A 26,712-nucleotide genomic window follows, 5' to 3' on the forward strand; every position below is an offset into this window, starting at 1 on the left:
AAACGCAACATTTGACATTTTCAGAGAAGAAGAAATGCAAACGACTTGACAGATTAAAGTGAAGAAGAAAGAATTTTGAGCTAATTGCGGAAACGCAAACTTGATTTTTACAGCATCACCTTGATATCAGAGAGTGTCATTATATGTACCTATGTTCAACCCACGTGTGACATTTTGTGATTTCAAGTTTAAGCTGCACAAACACTTTTTAGCAGAGAAAAATAAGAAGTATCATAAAATGAAGACCTTACACTCGGTATGATCTGAACACCCCCATTGTAAGCAAGTCTGACTTGGTCATTGGGGATTTGAACCCTGAAACTTAAGATCTCCAGAGTAAGTGACTTACTGACTGAACCACTGGTGAGAGGATTTTTCCACACACCTTCTCACAAGTTGAGGTAGTGACGTCACATGTGCCAGACCTGGATACTTTTGTCAGTTTAAACTTAAAATGCTTACAAAACAATTCTGAAAACTGAGGAAAAAGAAAATGTTGTGAATACTGGACAAGTTACAGCAAGAAACTGAATATCACTGCAGACTCACCATTTGACCGATCTAAAACTCCTTTGAAACACTTTATCAGCCATCTAGAGAATGTCTGGGTTGATTTTGGTAGCGTTTGAACGAAGACTTGTGGAGATATAGATGATAATTGATTTAGCATATTCTCAAAGATATAGAGTGACTGACTTCTGAATTGACCATAGGTTGCAGTGAAGCAAATATGTATGTATGTATTCTAACAATTATGTATTCTTGTGCCCCTACACCTGAGACTGCCTGTGCAAATTTGCAGTTAGACTTTGCCTCATTACAATCTGCCCTGTTTGATTTGAAGCTACTTTTAAATGAAAAAAGACAAAGGCAATGATATTTGCACCTATAAATACTAAAGTCCCAGCTCTAGCTATTAACACATTGCAAGATGAAGCCACTGAACTTACACTGATAAGAGCATTTATGGATGACCTCACAGTCACTACAGAGTCAGTCCCAGGCTTGCTGGTGGATTCTAAAGGGTCTCGAAAAGCTAATGGAGTGGGCACAGATGCGTTTTAAACCGGCCAAGTCAAGATCAATGGTGCTGGGAAGAGGAAAGGTGGATGACGAGTCCCGGTTCAGCTTCGCAGAGGCAACAATCCCGACCGTCACTGAAAAGCTTGTCAAAAGCTTAGCCAAGGTGTTTGACAGCACCCTGAGGGATGCATCATCCGTCCAGTCAACCTGCACTGAGCTGGATAGATAGAAGTCAGTGGATCGGTCTGGATTGCCAGGGAAGTTCAAAGCTTGGCTATACCTGTGGCCACTCCTCATCTATGAAGTGCCAATCTCGACTGTGGAAACCTTAGAGTGGAAGGTCAGCAGCCACCTCAGAAAATGGCTGGGGCTTCCAAAAAGTGTAAGTAGCATCACACTCTATGGGCAGCGCAACAAACTGCAACTGCCACTCAAGTACTTGGAAGAGTTCAAGGTAACGAGAGCCAGGGAAGTGTTGCAATATAGAGACTCAAGTCGATTCAAAGGTGGCAAAGGCTGGGATTGAAGTGAGCACTGGTCGGAAGTGGAAGGCTGAGGGGGCTGTTCGACAAGCAGAGGCAAGATTACATCACAACAGGCTGGTGGGAGTGGTAAAAAGAGGCAGGGCTGGACTGGGTTCCTTTTCAACTCCCCACATTGACACCATAAAGGGAAAGAAAGGTGCCGCCTAGTCCAGGAGGAGGTGAGAGCAGTGGTCAAGGAGGAGAGAACCTTTAGAACAGTGGGAATGAGGCAACAGGGTGCCTGGATACGATGGGAGAACGTGATCAAGAGGAAGGTAATAGTGGGCGGACCTGTGGAAGGCAGAGCCACAGCGGATCAAGTTTTTCATCCAGGCAGTATATGATGTGCTTCCCAGCCCATCAAACCTTCACATATGGGGCAAAGTTCAGTCACCAGCATGTCCACTGTGCTCCAAGTGTGGAACCCTAGAGCACATTCTGAACTGCTGCTCAAAGGCACTTGGAGAGGGAAGGTACAGGTGGAGACATGACCAGGTGCTGAAAGCCATCGCTGAAGCCATCGCTGTAGGAGTCAAGTGGGCCAAGCGCTCACCTTCATCAAAGCTGGAGAGCAGCCAAGACCAGCTGCAAAAACATCCTGCAGGCATCAGGATCAGCAGGCATCCTGGCCAATGCCAGGGACTGGCAGCTGTTGGTGGACCTGGAGCAGCAACTCAAGTTCCCCAACCACATTGGGGACCACCACCTTAAGACTTGTCTGAGTCTACCAAACAAGTGGTTCTGTTGGAGCTAACAGTCCCTTGGGAAGACCACCTGGAAGAGGCCTTTGAAAGGAAGCTCACCAAGTACAAAGGACTGGTCAGCGAGTGTCAAACAGCCGGATGGAGAGCAAGGTGTCTCCCTATAGAGGTCGGATGCAGGGGCTTTGCAGCCCGATCCCTGTTCAGAGCCTTCAGTCTGTTAGGAATCGTTGGAGTGAGGAGGAGAAGAGCCATCCACAATACCACCAAAGTGGCAGAGAAAGCCTCAAGATGGCTATGGTTCAGGAGAGGAGATCCATGGGGGCAAAGTAGCTGGATTCGCCAACTGGACACAAGTTGGGGTCTGATCAGCCTTAACTGGGTCGCATGGATGAGGGTGTATGATGTTGAAAGACCCAAAACACCCAATGATTCCAGGAACATCACTGAAGATGTGTCCAGCAGCATCAGTAGATGTATTTGCACATAAATACTTGACCCTTTTATCATGCGGCTCTCAGATTCATCACAAACGGTGGCTATCAGACACATCACTGCATCTTATACAGTATGGTAAATTGGCCATCACTCAAACTGCGCAGGATGCTACATTGGTACAGTTTTATTTATAAAGCTATTTTAGGTCTTTTGCCTTCTTATATCTGTTTAAAATTTGTTCATATGCAAAGTACATATCATTTAAGATCTAGTGACAGACTACTGTAAGGTACCAAGAATGAGGACAGAAGCAGGAAAGAGGAGTCTTGTCTTGGCCCTTCGTCCTGCAATGAACTCCAGTCTAGGCTTAAGATTGGTGCGCTAATTACCTTAGCTGCTTTTAAAAAAAGAATATCTGACATTCTGACAGACATATGCACTTGTTTTTAAGGTAGGTAGATCTCTACATTTAGTCCTTATTTCGTTTGTTTATATACAGTAATTTAAACTCATTGCATTTTGTCTATGTAAATATTTTGTAAACTTTGTGTAAATCTGTATTGTATTTAATTTACGTAATGTATTTTTACTTTTTCAGCTCATGGTTGAAAGATTGTGTTTTATTTGTGCTATACAGGACTCCCTTGTAAAAGAGACTATGTCTCAATGGGACATTTCCTGTTTATTTATAAAAGGTTTATATATATATATATGTCACCTATCAGTGGATTAGCTGAAAATTTGAGCTCTTTAGGACGTACAGGTTTTCTTAGATTTTTAAAGTTTGTAGTGAACCAGCCTGTGTTGGTTTAATTATTTTATGCCAAAAAGGTTTGCTACACTCCCAAGTGCTGTTTGGGCAGTGTTGACCATAAAACCTGCCACCTCCGGTGAAGTTGAGATAACAGACTCTATGCCTGACTGTTAAAATGACAATATTAACCTTGTCCAGAGACTAACCTCATCCTGAACTAGGCTATCAGGACCTCTTCGAACCGAGGTCAGAAAACTCTAAACACTCCCCAAGACCAAAAGGGCAGGGTAACCATGGTAACAAAATACTCCTTTCAGATTACCTTAGACATCAAATAACCCCCTTTTTTCAGTCTTGATTCTCTACCCCAAAGAGCCATTAACATGGACTCTTAACATCCCCTCTCCCTTTTCAATTCAATTCAATTTTATTTATATAGCACCAAATCACAACACAGTTATCTCACAGTGCTTCATAAAAGAGCAGTTCTAGACCGCACTCTGTGGTGTTATTTACAGAAGCCCAACAATTCCCACCAAGAGCAGCACTCAGCGACAGAGGCAAGGAAAAACTTCCTTTTAAGAGGCAGAAACCTCAAGCAGAACCATGGCTCAGGGTGGGCGGCCATCTGCCGCGACTATTAATCGTAATGTTAATGATGATATTAACAATAATAATAATAGGACTAGTAACATTAAAGCTGCAAGCAGCGTTGGGCGGGCCCTCGCACTGTAAGCGCGTCCGCGTGTGAGCCGGCCGAGTTGCACATTCTGGAGCTCTGCCGGTGCGGCTGTGAATTTGTTACGCAGTTATGACGCTGCATGAAGGTGCTATATGTCACTTCCTGTGTCCCCTATGTGGAGCTACATAGCACTTGCCGCTATGAATATAAATCGGTATTGGTGTGTAGATGTCTGCGGGGTGGGAGAGTTATCAAGCACGTAAAGTTTGTTTCAGATGTGAGCATGTACACTGAACAATAATGTACCCAAACAATAAAATAAATTCCTTTTATATTTCCCTGCCTTGTTGTTTATGTGTACATACAGAGGAAGAATGTGAGAACAGCACACATTTCATCGTTACTGTGTTTCTGCTCCAGCCTGCCTAAAAGAAAAGCGTTTTTGGGATTAAATGGACTTTATTAGCTGCTGCAGTGCAGGATGAACTCAGAACAGACCCATTTCTCACCTTATTATTCTAAACCATGCAACGAAGAAGAAGAAATGCATAATAAATCCTGGGACAAAATCTGTCCACAAATACTGTACAGCATGTAGTCTAATGAACAAGACTTGTGTTATAGCTGACTTGGGCAGTGAAATGTTTAATTTTTTTAATTCATGTGGTCATAGTTGTCCACAACTCAAATCAGATATAAGAAGAAATGTTTTATACCACCTCAAGAAGGCTTCCTATCAGAAAGGTAGGAAGGTATTTCAAATGTACAACTGCAGTCCTGAAATCTAAGTAAAGTAATTTCCCTGACATTTTTGTGTTACTTTACTTTTAATAGACGCATGTAACAGGTTTTATACTTCCTGTGAGTATAATCCAATCAATCTTATTTTCATACTGTATATCCGTTGTGTAATTTGATAAATTGTGTTGTATGTCGTGCTCGCATCTCAGAGAAGACTCTGACTGCAACATGCGTCTTTGTAAAGAGAGAAACGGACATAAAAAGTCTCTAACTCTGCCTGTCAGCTCGCTCTGCTCCGTTAAAACTGAATTTACCATACAGAATTGAATACGAGTGCACTCCAGATTTAGCTGCAGCCAGCTGACCGTGTGCTTCTCCCTATACCGCAGTTCTGTGTCCATGCATGCAGCAAACTGAAAGCACTGTCTGTCGGAGCGTCTACATGAAAAGAGAAGGAATACATTGCTGGTAGTGTCTTCAGAGTTGTTAAACACCTCAGTGCACTGAAGGAAGCCATCTGACTGTGTGAGGGGCAAGATCGTTGATGTCTGCAGGCAGAGTAGGAGCTCTCTTGTCTGACTGGTCCACCAATAGCAGAGAAGATGACCCCTTGAGACACAGCCCCTCCTCATTTGCATAATGAGGCAGAAATGCATACAAAAATTAAAAAAAGACAGGCAGAAATAAATACCATGGCTGAAAATAAATAAGGTAATAAATACAAAGGAAGAATAAAACAGACAAAAATATTAAAACACACACATAAATAAATACATTAAAAAATTAGTAATAAATAAAGTTGAATAAACAAATAAGGTAATTATAACAAAGGTGAATAAGTAAGGCACTAATTAAAATATATACATTTATGTCTCCTTGTATAATTTAATTACTACCTACATTTATTTATTTACTTTATTTTTTTGTGTATTTAATTGGATGCTTATTTATTTATTGAGCATTTATTTATTTCTGTATTTATTTCTGACTGTGTCAGGATCGGTCCTCCATAGCGGGGTGGGAGAGTTATCAAGCACGTAAAGTTTGGTTCAGATGTGAGCATGTACACTGAAGTTACAACAACTTCCTGTGTCATGGCGAAGACTTGATCTCTGACGCCACGCCACGGACACACCCATTGACGAAAACTCGCAAATAGCACAACTTTTCATCTTCAATGCCTTTAGAAGGCACAGCACAAATTTGAAGTCGGTCGGACTAAATCCCTAGGAGGAGTTCGTTAAAGTACGAAGTGTGTAAATCATCCAAAATTTGACGTAAAATTCAAAATGGCCTACTTCCTGTTGATTTTAGGGCATCGCTCCAAGAGGCTTTTTTGTGCGTCTGGACAAGATACACGTACCACAGAAAATTCGTGCACGTAGGTAAAACGTGCGGCGGGGGCTGCTTCGTTAAAAGTCACTTCCTGTTGCCAGCAGGTGGCGCTATGACTGTCTGTGAATGTCAGCATGTACATGTGTTCAGGGCGGGACTCTCATCCTACATGTACAGTTTGGTCCAGATGTGAGCATGTACACTGAAGTTACGACAACTTCCGTGTCATGGCGAAGAGCTGATCTTTGACGCCACGCCACGGACACGCCCATTGACGAAAACTTGCAAATAGCACAACTTTTCATCTTCAATGCCTTTAGAAGGCACAGCACAAATTTGAGGTCGGTCGGACTAAATCCCTAGGAGGAGTTCGTTAAAGTACGAAGTGTGTAAATCATCCAAAATTTGACGTAAAATTCAAAATGGCCGACTTCCTGTTGATTTTAGGCTATGGCTCCAAGAGGCTTTTTTGTGCGTCTGGACAAGATACACGTACCACAGAAAATTCGTGCACGTAGGTGAAACGTGCGGCGGGGGCTGCTTCGTTAAAAGTCACTTCCTGTTGCCAGCAGGTGGCGCTATGACTGTCTGTGAATGTCAGCATGTACATGTGTTCAGGGCGGGACTCTCATCCTACATGTACAGTTTGGTCCAGATGTGAGCATGTACACTGAAGTTACGACAACTTCCGTGTCATGGCGAAGAGCTGATCTTTGACGCCACGCCACGGACACGCCCATTGACGAAAACTTGCAAATGGCACAACTTTTCATCTTCAATGCCTTTAGAAGGCACAGCACAAATTTGAGGTCGGTCGGACTAAATCCCTAGGAGGAGTTCGTTAAAGTACGAAGTGTGTAAATCATCCAAAATTTGACGTAAAATTCAAAATGGCCGACTTCCTGTTGATTTAGGCTATGGCTCCAAGAGGCTTTTTTGTGCGTCTGGACAAGATACACGTACCACAGAAAATTCGTGCACGTAGGTGAAACGTGCGGTGGGGGCTGCTTCGTTAAAGGTCACTTTCTGTTGCCAGCAGGTGGCGCTATGACTGTGGGTGAATGTCGGCATGTACATGTGTTCAGGGCGGGACTCTCATCCTACATGTACAGTTTGGTCCAGATGTGAGCATGTACACTGAAGTTACGACAACTTCCTGTTTCATTGCGAATCATCGACGCCACGGACACGCCCATTGACGAAAACTCGCAAATAGCACAACTTTTCATCGTCAATGCCTTTAGAAGGCACAGCAGAAATTTGACGTCGATCCGACTAAATCCCTAGGAGGAGTTCGTTAAAGTACGAAGTGTGTAAATCATCCAAAAATGGCCATAAAATTCAAAATGGCCGACTTCCTGTTGACTTTAGGCTATGGGTTCTTGAGGCTTTTTTGTGCGTCTTGATACGATACATGTCCCCAGAAAATTTCGTACATGTAGGTTGAACGTGAACGAGGGGCTAATCATTTCCAATTTTCAAGGTGGCGCTAGCGAGTCATTTTGCCACGCCCATGTGCGAAACTTGTAGAATACGAAATTTTTCACCGGTTCTGACATGTTTGCAAATTTTGGTGAGTTTTCGAGTATGTTTAGGCCATGTCATTTGGGCCTACTTTGCAGAAAAAAAAAAAAAAAAAAAAAAATATAATCCGAGCAGATTCAATAGGGACCTCGCACGGTCGTGCTCGGGCCCTAATAATCCGAGCAGATTCAATAGGGAACTCGCACGGTCGTGCTCGGGCCCTAATATAATCCGAGCAGATTCAATAGGGACCTCGCACGGTCGTGCTCGGGCCCTAAAAATAATCCGAGCAATTCAATAGGGACCTCGCACGGTCGTGCTCGGGCCCTAAAATAATCCGAGCAAATTCAATAGGGACCTCACACGGTCGTGCTGGGCCCTAAAATAATCCGAGCAGATTCAATAGGGACCTCGCACGGTCGTGCTCGGGCCCTAATTAAAGCTGCAAGCCGCGTTGGGCGGGCCCTCGCACTTGTAGCGCGTCCGCGCATGAACCGGCCGAGTTGCATATTCTGGAGCTCTGCCGGTGCGGCTGTGAATTTCCTACGCGGTTCTGACGCCGATGAAGGTGCTATATGTCACGTCCTGTGTCCCCTATGTGGAGCTACATAGCACTTGCCGCTATGAATATAAATCGGTATTGACGTGTAGATGTCTGCGGGGTGGGAGAGTTATCAAGCACGTAAAGTTTGTTTCAGATGTGAGCATGTACACTGAACAATAATGTACCCAAACAATAAATAAATTCCTTTTATATTTCCCTGCCTTTTTGTTATGGTACATATAGAGGAAGAATGTGTGAACAGCACACATTTCATCGTTACTGTGTGTTAGAGCATGGGAGAACAGTGGATACTTTTAATACAGCCCACACCCCTAATACGTGTAACTATAACAAGTAGAGAACAGAAGAAAAAGATGTTCTTCTTTACAACTGTCTGCATAGCTATTCATTGTGTAATGAATGAAAATAAATAGGCCTACTAGGATCCTCCGTACCACAGAAATTCGTGCACGTAGGTGAAACGTGCGGTGGGGGCTGCTTCGTTAAAGGTCACTTTCTGTTGCCAGCAGGTGGCGCTATGACTGTGGGTGAATGTCGGCATGTACATGTGTTCAGGCGGGACTCTCATCCTACATGTACAGTTTGGTCCAGATGTGAGCATGTACACTGAAGTTACACAACTTCCTGTTTCATTGCGAATCATCGACGCCACGGACACGCCCATTGACGAAAACTCGCAAATAGCACAACTTTTCATCGTCAATGCCTTTAGAAGGCACAGCAGAAATTTGACGTCGATCCGACTAAATCCCTAGGAGGAGTTCGTTAAAGTACGAAGTGTGTAAATCATCCAAAAATGGCCATAAAATTCAAATGGCCGACTTCCTGTTGACTTTAGGCTATGGGTTCTTGAGGCTTTTTTGTGCGTCTTGATACGATACATGTCCCCAGAAAATTTCGTACATGTAGGTTGAACGTGAACGAGGGGCTAATCATTTCCAATTTCAAGGTGGCGATAGCGAGTCATTTTGCCACGCCCATGTGCGAAACTTGTAGAATACGAAATTTTTCACCGGTTCTGACATGTTTGCAAATTTTGGTGAGTTTTCGAGTATGTTTAGGCCATGTCATTTGGGCCTACTTTGCAGGAAAAAAAAAAATAAATAATCCGAGCAGATTCAATAGGGACCTCGCACGGTCGTGCTCGGGCCCTAATAATATTTATATATAATCCGAGCAAATTCAATAGGGACCTCACACGGTCGTGCTCGGGCCCTAAATATATATATATATAATCCGAGCAAATTCAATAGGGACCTCACACGGTCGTGCTCGGGCCCTAAATAGTTGTTGTAGCAGAGGGTGTCGAGCAGGAACACGGGGGCAGCAGGTGACCCGCAGCCACAGATCCAGACTCCACAGCTCCAGAGCCAGAAACACCTGCAGGAAGTGATAGGAGGAGAGAGGAGAGGGACGAGAAAGCACAAGATTACCAGAAAGGGGAGAAGTTGTGTTAGTAACATGCAATAATGGGATGAGGTTGCATACAGAGGGAGAGAAAGTAGAGAAGAGAGGAGCTCAGTGCATCATAGGAAATCCGCCGGCAGTCTAGGCTTATAGCAGCATAACTAAGGGATGGTTCAGGACTCACCTGAGCCAGACCTAACTATAAGCTTTATCAAAGAGGAAAGTCTTAAGCCTACTCTTAAATGTGGAGATGGTGTCTGCCTCCTGAACCCAAACTGGAACCTGGTTCCACAGGAGAGGAGCTTGATAGCTGGACGCTCTGGCTCCTAGTCTACTTTTGGAGACTCTAGGAACCACAAGTAACCCTGCATTCTGGGAGCGCAGTGCTCTGGTGGGGTAGTAAGGTACTATGAGCTCTTTAAGATAAGATGGTGCCTGACCATTAAGAGCTTTGTAGGTAAGAAGAATGATTTTAAATTCTACACTCTTTTCCTGGTTCCTGTCAGAACACGTGCTGCAGCATTCTGGATCAGCTGAAGAGACTTAATGGACTTTTTCGAGCAGCCTGATAATATGGAATTGCAGTAATCCAGCCTAGAAGTAACAAATGCATGGACTAGTTTTTCTGCATCATTTTTAGACAGGATGTTCCTGATTTTCGCAATATTACGTAGATGAAAAAGGCGGTCCTTGAAACTTGCTTAATGTGAAACTTAAACGACATGTCCTGATTGAAGATAACTCCAAGATTCCAGTTTAACATTAGAAAATTACAGGTCATCCAGGTTTTAACATCCAGAAGGCATATTTGAAGTTTAGCTAACTGATTAGTTTCATCTGGCTTGATCGATAGATATAACTGAGTATCATCTGCATAACAATGAAAGCTTATGGAATTTTTCCTGATAATATTGCCTAAAGGAAACATATATAAAGTGAACAGGATTGGTCCGAGGACAGATCCTTTGGAACTCCATGACTAAATTTGGCGTGCATGGAGGACTCCTCGTTAACATGTTCAAACTGAAATCGATCTGATAAATAGGACTTAAACCAGCTTAGAGCGGTTCCTTTAGTGCCAATGAAATGTTCCAGCCTCTGCAATAGGATCTGATGGTCAGTGGTATCAAATGCAGCACTAAGATCTAATAAAACCAGTACAGAGACAAGTCCTTTGTCTGATGCAATAAGGAGGTCGTTAGTAATTTTCACCAGTGCTGTCTCTGTGCTATGATGAGCTCTAAATCCTGACTGAAAATCCTCAAATAAACTATTGCTCTGTAGAAAGTCACACAGCTGTTTAGCAACTGCTTTCTCAAGGATCTTAGAGAGAAATGGAAGGCTAGGTATATGTCTATAGTTGGCTAAAACATCCGGATCAAGTTTGGGCTTTTGATAAATGATAATCAAACTTCATAAATACAATTAATAAATAAATCAGACGACAACAAATGTATTTTACTAACATTGTTATGAAGCTATATGATGCTTATACTGACTGAATAGTTTAGAGGGAAGATGCTTTGATTTGATGACTCTAATATTCCTAAAAGAAATATTGTACATGTCCTTTGTTCACATTTCCCCAATGTCCATCCTGACATTTTTGGCATCTTTGGAAACTCTGGGATCTTGAGTGGAATCTTTAACCAGTTTCTTTGGGTATTTCTTTGTTTTTGGCTGCACAACACGAGTTTGTATTGATGGAGCCACTGGTAGAGCTGCAGAGTTTAAGAGGTGAAGTCACTATGTCTTTATTGAAGTAGCAGCACATTGTCATTAATATTAATGAGAGCTCTTTTTTTTACCTTTTTGTATTTTACAGTTTGAACCTGCATCCTGTTGGGTTCAAGTGTTTGGAGTTTCTATTTTCTAAACTTCTACATTCTAAACCTTCTTCAGCATTACACTGAATGGTTTCAAGCAGGAACATTGTCTTCTAAAGTTACATAATTTATTCTTTATTCAGATTGAGTGACTGCAGTTTGTCAGAGATCAGCTGTGTTTCTCTGGCCTCAGCTCTGAAGTCCAACCCATCCCATCTGAGAGAGCTGGACCTGAGTTTCAACAAGCTGCAGGATTCAGGAGTGGAGCTGCTGTGTGGTTTTCTGGAGAGTCCACACTGCAGACTGGAGACTCTGAGGTCAGTTCACTGACTCTTACTATTATAGATCTGATATGTTTAATTAACAAGTGAAGCTAATTTCTGTTCATACATAACTTCCATGCATAAAGTTGTAAATGTCCTTTTGTTCATATTTTCATGTTTCTTGTACTAAATTTAGTCTGCAGTCACAAAGGCTTGTGTTTCTTAAAGAAATTGTAGAAAATGCTTCTGGATTCAGGAGTGAAGCCACAACGAGCCTATTGATCCTTCAGAACACACACACACACACACACACACACACACACACACACACACACACACACACAGATCAAATCATATTTCCAAATGCAGCTGTTTATCAATATAGTTTCTCTCCTCTAGTTCCAGACTAGCGTGAGATCAGCAGCATGTTTATTGATCTGTGTTGACATGAATAGGTGTATGAATGTTGTGCTGACATTTGGATGATGTCTGTAGAAGGCTGACATTATGATGATTCACAATAACACAATGACAAAGTCCCTCTACTCATTTTAGGGAAAAGCTCATTGATTAGGACATAGTAATGTTGAGCTCCACATTTAAAACCTGAACACATCTGATTGGATTAGAAATGGATTTTTATCTCCATCATTTATTCTTTATTCAGATTGAGTTGGTGCAGTTTGTCAGAGATCAGCTGTGCTTCTCTGGCCTCAGCTCTGAAGTCCAACCCCTCCCATCTGAGAGAGCTGGACCTGAGTAACAACGAGCTGCAGGATTCAGGAGTGAAGCTGCTGTGTGGTTTTCTGGAGAGTCCACACTGCAGACTGGAGACTCTGAGGTCAGTTCACTGACTCTCTGTTACTCTGTCACATCTGTATACAGGAGATTCTCTGAACTAATATTTGTTATAAACTGATCAAGTTTACTTGTTGAAGTAGAAATATTTTTTTGGTTTGTCTGTGAAGTTTGTCAGTCATCCAGTTCATAGTTATCCAACGAAGGTTGAGGTCAAGGGCAACTGGACTTGGTTGAAGATACTAGAAGACGTTTCGTCCCTTATCCAAGAGACTTCTACAGTTCTGACTGACTGGTAGGGAAACTCAGCTATTTAACCTCTGGGATAGTTAACTAGGATCATCGAAACCGATGGTTCGTTAGTGCTCCTGGGTGTGGTAACGACAGTCGTCATGGTGTTTAGTTTCCCCAATATACAGGTCTGTGCATTCCTCACTGCATTGGATTGTAGACACTAGATTCCTTTTCTTGTATTTGGGTGTGTGGTCTGTGTATCCACAGGCTGTGCAGAAGCCAGAGAGAAGGAACAGAACCACCTGAAGGGGGCACTTACAGCCTGTGGATACACTAAATGGACCTTTGTGAAAACAGCCACAAAATCCAGGAAGAAGACCAGCACTACAGGGGATGAGGAGAATGTCAAACGCAACGTAACATTGTGATTCCATACGTGTCTGGAGTATCAGAGAAACACAGGAGGATTTTCAACAAACACCCCATCCCTTTGTTTTTTAAACCCAAGAACACACTAAGACAGATGCTGGTACACCCCAAAGACCGCACACCCGAACACAAAAAAAGAATCTAGTGTCTGCAATCCAATACAGTCAGGAATGCACAGACCTGTATATTGGGGTAACTAAACAACCACTTCACAAACACACGGCTCAACACAGAAAGGTTAACTCCTCACGTCAAAACTCAGCAGTTTACTTACATCTCAAGGATAAATGACACTTCTTTCAGGATGACCAGGTGCACATTTTAGACAGAGAAGATGAATGGTTAGAAAGAGGTGTCAGAGAAGCCATTTACACCCGGGTTGAGAAGCTGTCGTTGAACAGAGGAGGGGGTCTACGCCACCACTCATCCCCCACTTACAATGCTGTCCTTTCATCACTTCCCAGGAAACTGAACAAGCATTTTCTGCCAAGGATGGTCGTTCAGACTTCGCCACGGGTGGCTCTAACGACCATGACAACTGTCGTTACCACAGCCAGGAGCACTAACGAACCAGCGGTATCGACGATCCTAGCTAACGATCCCAGAGGTTAAATAGCTGAGTTTCCCTACCAGATCAAATCATATTTCCAAATACAGCTGTTTAAAGGATCAATATAGTTTTTCTCTTCTAATTCCAGACTGGCCTGAGATCAGCAGCATGTTATTGATCTATGTTGACATGAATAGGTGTATGAATGTTTTGCTGACATTTGGATGATGTCTGAAGAAGGCTGACATTATGATGATCCACAATAACACAATGACAAAGTCCCTCTACTCATTTTAGGGAAAAGCTAATTGATTAGGACATAGTAATGTTGAGCTACACATTTAAAATGTGAACACATCTGATTATAAATTGATTTTTATCTCCATCATTTATTCTTTATTCAGATTGATTTGCTGCAGTTTGTCAGAGATCAGCTGTGCTTCTCTGGCTTCAGCTCTGAAGTCCAACCCATCCCATCTGAGAGAGCTGGAGCTGAACCACAACAGGCTGCAGGATTCAGGAGTGAAGCTGCTGTGTGGTTTTCTGGGGAGTCCACACTGCAGACTGGAGACTCTGAGGTCAGCTCACTGACTCTCTGTTACTATTGTAGATCTGATCGGTTTAATTAACAGTTGAACCTAATTTCTGTTCATACATAACTTCCATCCATAAAGTTGTAAATGTCCTTTTGTTCATATTTTCACGTTTCTTGTACTAAATTTAGTCTGCAGTCACAAAGACTTGTGTTTCTTAAATAAACTGTAGAAAATGTCCACTGTTAGTCGTTAAAGTAAATGAATGTTTGTAATTTTTGGTAAATGGTCACATCTGTATACAGATGATCCTCTGAACTAATGTTTGTTTTAAACTGATGAAGTAGAAATATTTCTTTAGTTTCGGTTGATTTCAATGTGTTTTCACAAATAATCTGATCATTGATATTGATCCTTCAGAACACACTAGTAATGTTGAGCTCCACATTTAAAACCTGAACACATCTGAGTGGATTAGAAATGGATTTTTATCTCCATCATTTATGCTTTATTCAGATTGTGGGGGTGCAGTTTGTCAGAGATCAGCTGTGCTTCTCTGGCCTCAGCTCTGAAGTCCAACCCCTCCTATCTGAAAGAGCTGGACTTGAGTAACAACGAGCTGCAGGATTCAGGAGTGAAGCTGCTGTCTGCTGGACTGGAGAGTTCACACTTTAGACTCGAGACTCTGAGGTAAGTACTCAGTTGACGTTAGTCCAGAGATGCTCACAAGTCTTTGAGCTAGAGTCCAAGTCAAGTCTCAAGTCTTTGAGCTAGAGTCCAAGTCAAGTCTCAAGTCTTTGAGCTAGAGTCCAAGTCAAGTCTCAAGTCTCTTGTGGTTATTACGAATGCTGTATCACCTGCTGCGTTCAATCCAGGTTGCTAATAAAACTGCATGGCTATAAGGAATTCTGTCACTGTAACCTGTTTGCCAGGTCCAGCCAGCGGGACGTAAATAATTACGTTTATTGACCACCACAAGTTTGGCAAGTAAACAAACGCTCATTCAACTTTTCATAACGAACAACAGTCGGAGTTAACCTCCTGTAGGTGTATATGTCTAGCTTCATCAGTGTTGAAGGTTCACGTGTCTGGAGTCCAGAAGATGAGGTTTTGCAAGAAGGATGATGAGGACAGATCAGACTCTCCACAATCCAAGTGTCTGTCTATGAAGGGTGACGTGTCTAAAGAAAAAGATCCAGTCTTCAGTAATAAACCTAGACCCTCAGACTCAAAGTAAGAGACTGTTTCTACTGTAAATTGACAACAATTCAATTCAATTCAATTTTATTTATATAGCGCCAAATCACAACAACAGTTATCTCACAGCGCTTTTCATAAAAGAGCAGGTCTAGACCATACTCTGTGATGATATTTACAGAAGCCCAACAGTTCCCACCAAGAGCAAGCACTAGGCGACAGAGGCAAGGAAAAACTTCCTTTAAGAGGCAGAAACCTCGAGCAGAACCATGGCTCAGGGTGGGCGGCCATCTGCCTCGACCGGTTGGGGTGAGAGAGAGAGAGAGAGAGAGAGAGAGATGTAAGGAGAGAGAGAGGGGAGGGAGGCAGCCTACACAATATCCACACAGAGGTACAGACAGTAAAGGTGATGTTGCTATAGACTAAATGAAAAATGGTACAGATATTTATAGTAGTGTTAATGTAACATCGTAATGTTAATGATTATAATAACAATAATAACAATAAGACTAGCAACAATAGTGTTGCAGTAGAGGGTGTCGAGCAGGAACACGGGGGCAGCAGGTGACCCGCAGCCACAGATCCAGACTCCACAGCTCCAGAGCCAGAAACCTGCAGGAAGTGATAGGAGAGAGGAGAGAGACGAGAAAGCACAAGACTACCAGAAAGGGGAGAAGTTGTGTTAGTAACATGCAATAATGGGATAAGGTTGCATACAGAGGGAGAGAAAGTAGAGGAGAGAGGAGCTCAGTGCATCATGGGAAATCCCCCGGCAGTCTAGGCCTATAGCAGCATAACTAAGGGATGGTTCAGGACTACCTGAGCCAGCCCTAACTATAAGCTTTATCAAAGAGGAAAGTCTTAAGCCTACTCTTAAATGTGGAGATGGTGTCTGCCTCCTGAACCCAAACTGGAACCTGGTTCCACAGGAGAGGAGCTTGATAGCTGAACGCTCTGGCTCCTAGTCTACTTTTGGAGACTCTAGGAACCACAAGTAACCCTGCATTCTGGGAGCGCAGTGCTCTGGTGGGGTAGTAAGGTACTATGAGCTCTTTAAGATAAGATGGTGCCTGACCATTAAGAGCTTTGTAGGTAAGAAGAATGATTTTAAATTCTATTCTGGATTTTACTGGAAGCCAATGCAAGAAGCTAAAACAGGAGAAATGTGATCTCTTTTCCTGGTTCCTGTCAGAACACGTGCTGCAGCATTCTGGATCAGCTGAAGAGTCTTAATGGACTTTTTCGAGCAGCCTGATAATAAGGAATTGCAGTAATCCAGCCTAGAAGTAACAAATGCATGGACTAGTTTTTCTGCATCATTTTTAGACAGGATGTTCCTGATTTTCGCAATATTACGTAGGTGAAAAAAGGCGGTCCTTGAAATTTGCTTAATGTGAGACTTAAACGACATGTCCTGATCAAAGATAACTCCAAGATTCCTCACAGTGGTGCTGGAGGCCAAGGCGATGCCATCCAGGGAAACTATATCTTTAGATAATGCGTCACGGAGGTGCTTAGGCCCCAGAGCAATAACTTCAGTTTTATCTGAGTTTAACATGAGAAAATTACAGGTCATCCAGGTTTTAACATCCTGAAGGCACATTTGAAGTTTAGCTAACTGATGAGTTTCATCTGGCTTGATCGATATATAACTGAGTATCATCTGCATAACAATGAAAGCTTATGGAATGTTTCCTGATAATATTGCCTAAAGGAAGCATATATAAAGTGAAGAGGATTGGTCCAAGGACAGATCCTTGAGGAACTCCATGAGTAACTTTGGCGTGCATGGAGGACTCATCGTTAACATGTACAAACTGAAATCGATCTGATAAATAGGACTTAAACCAGCTTAGAGCGGTTCCTTTAATGCCAATGAAATATTCCAGTCTCTGCAATAGGATCTGATGGTCAATGGTATCAAATGCAGCACTAAGATCTAATAAAACCAGTACAGAGACAAGTCCTTTGTCTGATGCAATAAGGAGGTCATTAGTAATTTTCACCAGTGCTGTCTCTGTGCTATGATGAGCTCTAAATCCTGACTGAAAATCCTCAAATAAACTATTGCTCTGTAGAAAGTCACACAGCTGTTTAGCAACTGCTTTCTCCAGAACCTTAGAGAGAAATGGAAGGTTAGATATAGGTCTATAGTTGGCTAAAACATCCGGATCAAGTTTGGGCTTTTTCAGAAGAGGTTTAATTACAGCTACTTTAAAGTACTGTGGTACATAGCCTGTTGATAAAGATAGATTGATCATATCTAGTATAGAGGTGCTGACTAAGGGTAAAACATCTTTAAGCAGCCTAGTCGGGATGGGGTCTAAGAGGCAGGTTGATGGTTTAGATGAAGAAATTATTGAAGTTAGTTGGTAAAGATTGAGGGAAGCAAAACAGTCTAAACATGTATCTGGTTCTACAGCTGTTTCTAAGGTTCCTGAGTTTGAGATAAGTCGGTGCCAGTTGAGGGCAGGTCTTGGTGAATTTTGTTCTAATAGCTAGAATTTTATCATTAAAGAAGCTCATGAAGTCGTAACTACTGAGAGCTATGGGAATACTTGGCTCAATAGAGCTGTGACTCTCTGTCAGCCTGGCTACAGTGCTGAAAAGAAACCTGGGTTGTTCCTATTTTCCTCTATTAATGACGAGTAGTACGCTGCTCTGGCATTACGGAGGGCCTTCCTATAAGTTTTAAGACTATCTTGCCAAATTAAACGAGAATTTTCCACTTTGGTGGAACGCCAATTCCTCTCAAGTTTCCGCGATATTTGCTTTAATTTGCGAGTTTCAGTATTATACCATGGAGCTAACCGTCTTTGTTTTAGTATTTTCTTTTTTAGAGGGGCTACAGAGTCGAGTGTCATTCGCAGCGAGCCTGCAGCACTATCAACAAGATGATCGATTTGGGAGGGACTGAAATTAGCATAGGAGTCCTCCGTTACTTTGTGACTAGATAATGTATTTAGAGCTGATGGAATCGCATCCTTAAATTTAGCTACAGCACTATCAGACAGACATCTTGTATAGAAATTTTTGCCCAATGGCGAGTAGTTCAGCAATACAAACTCAAAAGTTATCAAACAGTGGTCGGATAAAGAGGGATTCTGTGGGAACACCACTAAATGTTCAATTTCAATACCATACACCAAAACAAGGTCGAGGGTGTGGTTAAAACAGTGAGTCGGTTCATGAACACTCTGAGAGAAGCCGATGGAATCTAACAAGAGATAAACGCAGTACTGAAGCTGTCATTCTCAACATCCACATGAATATTAAAATCCCCTACAATAATAACTTTGTCCGTTTTAAGGACTAAAGTTGACAAAAACTCTGCAAATTCAGATAAGAATTCAGAATACGGGCCAGGTGCTCGGTACACTATAACAAAAAGAATTGGTTGCAGTGATTTCCAACTTGGGTGCGAAAGACTAAGAACAAGACTTTCAAATGAGTTATAGTTTAGTTTAGGTTTAGAGCTGATTATTAGGCTAGAGTCGAAGATAGCTGCAACTCCACCTCCTCGGCCTGTGCCTCGAGGAATGTGAGTATTAATATGACTGGGAGGGGTGGATTCATTTAGGCTAACATATTCTCCATCACCCAGCCAGGTTTCAGTAAGACAAAATAAATCAATATCATAATCTGATATTAGTTCATTTACTAGTACACCTTTAGAAGAGAGAGATCTGATGTTTAAGAGTCCACATTTAACTCTCCTATTCGTTTGCACTATTGCTCTTGTGGTTTTAATTTTTATGAGGTTTTTATGCACAGCTCCTCTTCTGTTTACCTTTTTAAATAATTTCGATGGTCGGGGGCAGACACCGTCACTACAGGATTTTCACTAAGTAACTCCTGAAATGGAGGAGCAGAGAAGTGTGTTAGACTGCGACTCTGCGTAGGGTTTTGGGTGGGTAACTGCTGAAAAAGAAGGGCAGAGAAGTGTGTTAGACTGCGACTCTGCCTCCTGGTCTCAACTCTGGGTTGTCATGGATTTGGTCCACTAATAAACTTGGTCAGATTTCTAGAAATGAGAGCTGCTCCTTCCCAAGTGGGATGGATGCCGTCTCTCCGGATCAGACCAGGTCTTCCCCAGAAAGTCTGCCAATGATCAACAAAGCCCACATCGTTTGCTGGACACCACCTCGACAACCAGCGGCGGAATGACGACATGCGGCTATACATGTCATCACTGGTCAGATTTGGCAGGGGTCCAGAGAAAACTACGGTGTCCGACATTGTTTTTGCATATGTACACACCGACTCAACATTAATCTTAGTGACCTCCGATTGGCGTAACCGGGAGTCATTACCGCCGACGTGAATAACAATCTTACTGTATTTACGTTTATCCTTAGCCAGCAGTTTCAAATAAGACTCAGTGTCGCCCGCTCTGGCCCCAGGGATGCACTTAACTATGGCCGCTGGCTTCGCTAACTTCACGTTTCTCAAAATGGAGCTGCCAATGATCAGAGCTGGTTTCTCTGGAAAATCTGTTAGAAACGTGAACAGGTTGATGATGCCCCGTGGACTTTGAATGCTTACGACTATTCCTCCTTCGGACAGTCACCCAGCCCCCCCCCTTTCCTGGCTGCACAGGGGATGCCGGGGGACGGCTACCAGAGGCTAACTCAGGCCGTTCCGCACCGACTACCGGGGACTGGCTAGCTACAGTAGCTAAAGACTGATCTACCAAGGTGCGGAGCCGGACTTCTAAATCACTGAGCCTCGCCTCCATGTCTATAAATAAACTACACTTATTACACGTACCATTACCGCTAAAGGAGGCAGAGGAGTAACTAAACATCTGACACACCGAGCAGGAGAAAGTAGGAGAGAGAGGGAGAAGGAGAAGCCATCGCTAGCTGCTAAGCTAAAGTCGCTAACGGCTAAGCTAAATTACTGTAGCGTCAGCTACCAAAACTTTAGAACAACTATGAGATTGAACAGCTGTCACTAAAAGGTGGAAAGAACTGTGAGTGCTTAGGCAAAATTACTGTAAAGAATAAGTGTTTAGCGAACAGTTGGCCGCTGTAATCAAACAAATGTAACTGTTATTTAGCGAGAGCAGCACAACACGGTACCAACACACAAGCACCGGAAACGGAAATGAGTCGACACGCTTACCGCAATACGTCAGCAGTACGTCAGCAGTCCAGCAATGTACCTTACTGCCATGATTAAGTCATTCACATCATTAGGTAACATTATTGATGGCTTTTGTTGTGCACCTGTGTTAATGTTACCTGGCAAATGTCCGTTCTCTGGCCAACAAAATGGATGAACTGCTGCTCCTCAACAGAACTAACTCGGACTTCTGCAGATCTGCCACCCTATTTCACCGAATTCTGGCTCTCCAAGCACATCCCAGACAGCGCACTTCACCAACCATTACATTACATTTATTCATTTAGCTGACGCTTTTACCCAAAGCGAATTACAATTGCTATACATGTCAAAGGTTGCACGCCTCTGGAGCAACTAGGGGTTAAGTGTCTTGCTCAGGGACACAATGGTGGATGTCTCACAGTGGGAAATCTCCCGCACCAAAGGCAAGCATCTTATCTATGCGCCACCACCACCCTTACCAGGCTTTAATCTCATCTGTGCGGATTGTGAAAGAGAGCTCACGAGAAAAACAAGGGGAGGTGGACTATATAAACGAAGGTTGGTGCACAGATGTCACAGTGTTGGAAAAATCATGCAGCCCTTACTTAGAGACATTATTTATAAACTGTAAACCTTTTTATTCACCGCCGGAGTTTTCCTCGTTTGTCCTGGTCACTGTTTACATTCCACCTCAGGCCTGTGTTAGTGATGCGTTACTACACCTCACGGACCAGATAACTAACATGGAGAAAAAACATCCAGACTCCCAGCTCATTGTTCTTGGGGACTTCAACAGAGTAAACCTCAGCCACGAACTCCGAAAGTACAGACAACAATAACACACTGGACCACTGCTACACTACATTAAAGGACGCCTATCGCTCTGTTCCCTGTGCAGCTTTTGGACTTTAGGAAACTCAGCAGCTTCGTAGAAGTAGAAAACGTAGAAGTGGGGACAGAGTCCTGTACAACCAGGCCAGGAACACTCTGACTAAGGAGATCAAAGCTGCAAAGAGGGGCTACGCTGAAAAGCTAAATAACAGCTTCACAGCCAACGACCCTGTGTCAGTGTGGAGAGGCCTTCGGACAATCACCGACTGCAGGAGACCATCCCCCAACACTGCTGGAACTCAACAACTGGCAGACGAGCTGAATGACTTTAATTGTAGGTTTGAAAAGCCCACAGTCACACCTCTTCCCTGCTCCAACACCATCTTCAAACAACCACCTTCCCCCTCTGACACGCTGTCACCCCCCCTCTCTGAACCCTCATCTGCACTCAAGATCTGCGAAAAGGACGTGAGCCACCTCTTCCGTAGGCAGAAGATCAGAAAGGCTCCTGGCCCCGACGGTGTGTCTCCATCCTGCCTGAAAATCTGGGCAGACCAGCTGGTCCCCATCTTCACACAGATCTTCAACAGATCACTGGAGCTATGTGAAGTTCCCTCCTGCTTCAAATGCTCCACAATCATCCCGGTCCCCAAAAACCCTCCATCTCTGGATTAAATGACTACAGGTCTGTCGCCCTGACATCTGTAGTCATGAAGTCCTTTGAAAGACTGGTGTTGGTCCACCTGAAGGACATTACAGGCCCCTTGTTGGACCCCCTGTAGTTTGCCTACAGGGCTAACAGGTCAGTGGATGATGTAGTCAACTTTGGGACTGCATTACATCCTGCAACACCTCGACTCTCCAGGGACATATGCAAGGATCCTGTTCGTGGACTTCAGCTCGACGTTCAACACCATCATCCCGGACATCCTCAGCACCAAAGTCACCCAGCTCACTGTGCCAGCCTCCACCTGTCAGTGGATCACAAACTTCCTGACTGACAGGAGTCAGCAGGTGAGGCTGGGAAACATCACAACCAGCACCTGGACTATCAGCACCGGCGCCCCCAGGGGAGTTTGCTCTCCCCACTGCTCCTCTCCCTCTACACCAACGACTCCACCTGAGGAGACCCATCTGTCAAACTCCTGAAGTTCGCTGACGACACAACGGTCATCAGCCTCATCCGGGATGGAGATGAGTCGGCCTATCGGAGGTTGATCAGCTGGCTCTCTGGTGCGGTTAGAACAACTTGGAGCTTAACACGCTCAAAACTGTGGAGATGATTGTGGACTTCTGGAGGAGCCCCCCCTCTCTGCCCCCCATCACCATACTCAACAGCCCTGTGTCTGCTGTGGAATCCTTCAGGTTTCTGGGATCCACTATTTCCCAGGACCTGAAGTGGGAGCCCAACACCGACACCATCATCAAGAAGGCCCAGCAGAGGATGTACTTCCTGCGCCAGCTCAGAAAGCTCAATCTGCCTAAGGACCTGCTGATCCACTTTTACACAGCTATTATCCAGTCTGTCCTCTGCACGTCCATCACTGTCTGGTTTGGATCTGCCACCAAAAAGGACAGGGACAGACTACAACGGACAGTCAGGACTACAGAAAAGATCATCAGTGCCAACTGTCGGGTCGGAAATAAGGACCGGCCGGGCCAGTAAAAGACCTGGTCCCTACCCTAACCAACGTAATAAACTCAATAAAATTACTCTATTAGATTTCTTCTTTAGTCAAAAAACGGCGTAGTCAAAAACTTCACTGGAGACGGTCAAGAGTCGGTGCAAAAGAGTTTATTCCAATAAAGGACCGATAAACCCGAGCGACATCCCTGCAGGTCTCAGGATGGAACCGAGTTGGTGGTCAGCGAACATCGCCTTATATTCACCTTAAGCTCCACCTTGTCCCTCCTTTCAGGTGGGCGTTACCTCTTAACTCCTCCTTATCTCCTCCTTCTAGGTGGGCGTTACACCTTAACTCCACCTATGGTGTTCGCTGACCACTCCTCCCCTTTGGTGGATTTCTTATCCTCTACTGCCATCTAGTGGCCTTTTTCTTGTACTGTTTTACCAAACCCTTTAACCCTTTCATTAATGTTACAATTTCCACCTTTTAACTATTATTACATGTAATTATTGTTACCATTTATCTCTCTTTATATTTTTCACATTACTGGATTAGAAATCCACCAATATGTTTCAACTTCAGTCCCACCGTATTTTTTTAAAAGTTAGTAGTTTGACACCATTAAAACTTAAACACTTACAATCGTATTTTTTAAAAGAATTAATAAGGAATAACATATTCATACATGCATAACGTGATTCAATGAACAATTACATGATTTAGCAATGTCAACCATGAGAGTGCTTTGTCTCATACAAGTTTTCTTTCGGCAGCGCAGAGCTTGGTTCCATGCAGTACCTAGCCGTACCAGGCGCCATAAATCATAACATGTCATGATCTCATTCTTGGCTTCAGTTCGCGATGATCTCAGCCCTGGCGTACGTGACTTTCTGCACGTGCCTTGCTTCTAATGAGTGGGTTACGTTTGGCTAGGTTTTGCCTGCGCGGCCTGAGCAGCTCCTCTGCTCATTAAAAGCACACGTTCATGAATACACAGAGTATAGGAATAATGTATGATAAACACAGAATAATGTATGATAAACACACAGAATATAAGAATAAAATATGAGTTTAAACTCACTCCTTAAACACCCAGTAGTTATACACTCAGTAGTAAAACACTCAGTAGTTTAAACACTCAGTAGTCAAACTTCACACTAAAAGAATACTCGGTAGTGAAACACTCAGTAGTTATATCATATTGCAAACCATTGATAAGGTGTATAAATATAGAAATAGAACCTAACAATCAATCTAGGATTTAGGCCATATGCAATCAATCTAGGATTTAGGCCTTATGTATATTTAGGCCTTATTCAACACAACCTGCCCTCCATTCAGGACTTATACATTTCCAGAGTCAGGAAATGGACAAGAAACATCACTGCAGATCCATCTCACCCCAGACACAATCTGTTTGAGCTTCTCCCCTCTGGTAGGCGCTACAGAGCACTGTACACCAACAAAACCAACAGACTCAACAACAGTTTCTTCCCACAAGCCATCACTCTGATGAACAGCTGATTTCTGACTCACGGTGTCAGGAACAATTCTGGTGCAATAACCCAGTAACTCTGCCTCTAATCAGCCACCTGTTTACTGGCTAACACTTATTTATTCACTATTTTCTCTTTCAGTGCTGTTTATACTGTTATATTGTCATATTGTAGATACTGTATAACAAATCCACCTACCTCAAGTCATAACTCCTGCACTAAATACTTATAATAATAATATAATAATAATAATAATAATAATACATATTATTTGTGGGCGCCTTTCATAGCACTCAAGGACATGCGGGCAAAAGGAATGGAACGTAGTGAGGAAGAAGAGGATCGGAGAGTTCGGGATGGGGTGTAGGGCTGAAGGAGTTCAGACAGATAAGGAGGAGCAAGATTATGGAGAGCTTTGAAGGTGAGGAGTAGAATTTTAAAATCAATACGGTATTTTAGAAGTGGAGTGATGTGTTCAGAGACTGGGGGTTCTGGTGATAATATGGGCAGCAGAGTTTTGGACCAGTTGGAGTTTATGAATGGACTTGTGAGATAGACCAGAGAGAAGGGAGTTACAGTAATCAATACGGGAAGTGACATAGCAGTGTTATGGTGTGAAAGACGAAGGCAGTTAATGGTGCGTAAGTGGAAATAAGCAGACCTGGTAAGATTATTAATGTGTTTTTCAAAAGAAAGTGTGCTGTGGAGTCACGTGACGTGGTTGACGAGAATGGCTGCGTGAGGAATAGCTGCGCCCATCCCAGCACGATATTAACTTTAAAACTTGACAAAGAGTCCAACTTTATGTGAGTTAACATATTAAAAGTTGAAGTTGTATGACAATAATGCCAAACAATACCAGAAGTACCACTAATCCTCCAAGAACTGGCTCGGGTGGAACGAAGGCTAACGAAGTGGCTAACGCTAGCCAAGCTAACCAAAAGAAACCGCAGCCTCATGACGAGCCCGACGCTGATGAACCGGACGCTAGCACCATCCCCGGTAATGTAGCCAAAGAGTTTGCTAAACTTACCGCATTAATCCTGGAAAAGTCAGACGCCCACGACAAAAAGCTGGAGGCTATATGGGTGACAACAAGTGCTACAGATAGCAAACTTGCTGAAATTACAAATCGCATTTCTCAAGTCGAGAGCCGTTTGGGCTTCCTCGAGGAGGCTAATGAGAGACAGCAGGCGAATCCTCCAGCCACAGTTACTGAGGTGGAAGCCCTCCGCCAAAAACTGGACGACATTGAGAATCGGGAGCGTAGAAATAATTTACGGTTCATCGGGTTTCTTGAGGGCTGCGAGGACGGTAACACCATGTCATTCCTCATAAAATGCTTACCGGAGATCCTGAACCTCGATTCCCCCGGAGGTTTGGAAATTGACAGAGTGCACAGGATTGGAGGATTGCGCAAGAGCTCAGGTCCGGAACATCCCTCGCCAGCAAGACCCATTATCGGCAGATTTCTCAGATTCCAGGACCGAAACCGCATCGCGGAGGCTGCACGCAAGATGGGTATAGTTACCTGGAAGGAGCATCGTCTAATGGTCTTCGCCGACTATTCCAAGTTGGTTAATGAGAAGCGCATAAAGTTCAACGAGTGTAAGAAGATGCTCCATGAAAAACGCATGAGATTTTCTCTCGATTACCCGGCAGTGCTCACCGTGAGATCAGCGCAGGGCCCCCGCCGATTTGATGACCATAAAAAAGCCCTGGCTTACATTCATTCCCTTGGTTAACTCGGCGTTACGGTGTTTTGGTGTAATGGTATTGTATCATGGCCTTACATTGTGGAGGGCTGAGCCCTTGCTTTGCGGATTCTTTTTCTGTTGGTCTTCCTTTGGTCCCGGAGTATATGAGGGTAAAGATGAATCCACTAAATGTTCCATTTTTGACTGTCAAACAGACATTTAGTCGTCTTCTTTTTTGTCGGAACATAAGTGGATAATATTGCTGGAGGGTTTCTGGCTATATGGACTAATGGCGGGTCCTCTGATCCTTTGTTTATTTTTTGTTTATTATTATTCTCTCTCTCTCATTATGTCAGGAGGTTTAACTATTGGCACTTAATTGTAATAGAGGGAAGAGAGAAAAAAAAAATAAAGAAAACCCTTAAAG

The 26,712-nt window shown here is 43.3% G+C and overlaps 1 protein-coding gene across 1 annotated transcript in view; it reads left to right on the plus strand.

Annotated features, from left to right (window-relative positions):
• LOC119897322 (NACHT, LRR and PYD domains-containing protein 12-like) overlaps nucleotides 1-26,712 on the plus strand; it is a 192,647-nt gene that overhangs the window by 154,340 nt on the left and 11,595 nt on the right. The window contains exons 8-10 of the mRNA XM_038710943.1: nucleotides 11,664-11,837; nucleotides 12,451-12,624; nucleotides 14,844-15,017. Of these exons, the coding sequence (XP_038566871.1) occupies nucleotides 11,664-11,837; nucleotides 12,451-12,624; nucleotides 14,844-15,017 (522 nt within the window). The remainder of the gene's footprint in view (nucleotides 1-11,663; nucleotides 11,838-12,450; nucleotides 12,625-14,843; nucleotides 15,018-26,712) is intronic.

Source organism: Micropterus salmoides, unplaced genomic scaffold, assembly GCF_014851395.1.
Source record: "Micropterus salmoides isolate LMB-PRFRI ecotype aquatic unplaced genomic scaffold, ASM1485139v1 Ms_hic_scaffold_1, whole genome shotgun sequence".
NCBI lineage: Eukaryota > Metazoa > Chordata > Actinopteri > Centrarchiformes > Centrarchidae > Micropterus > Micropterus salmoides.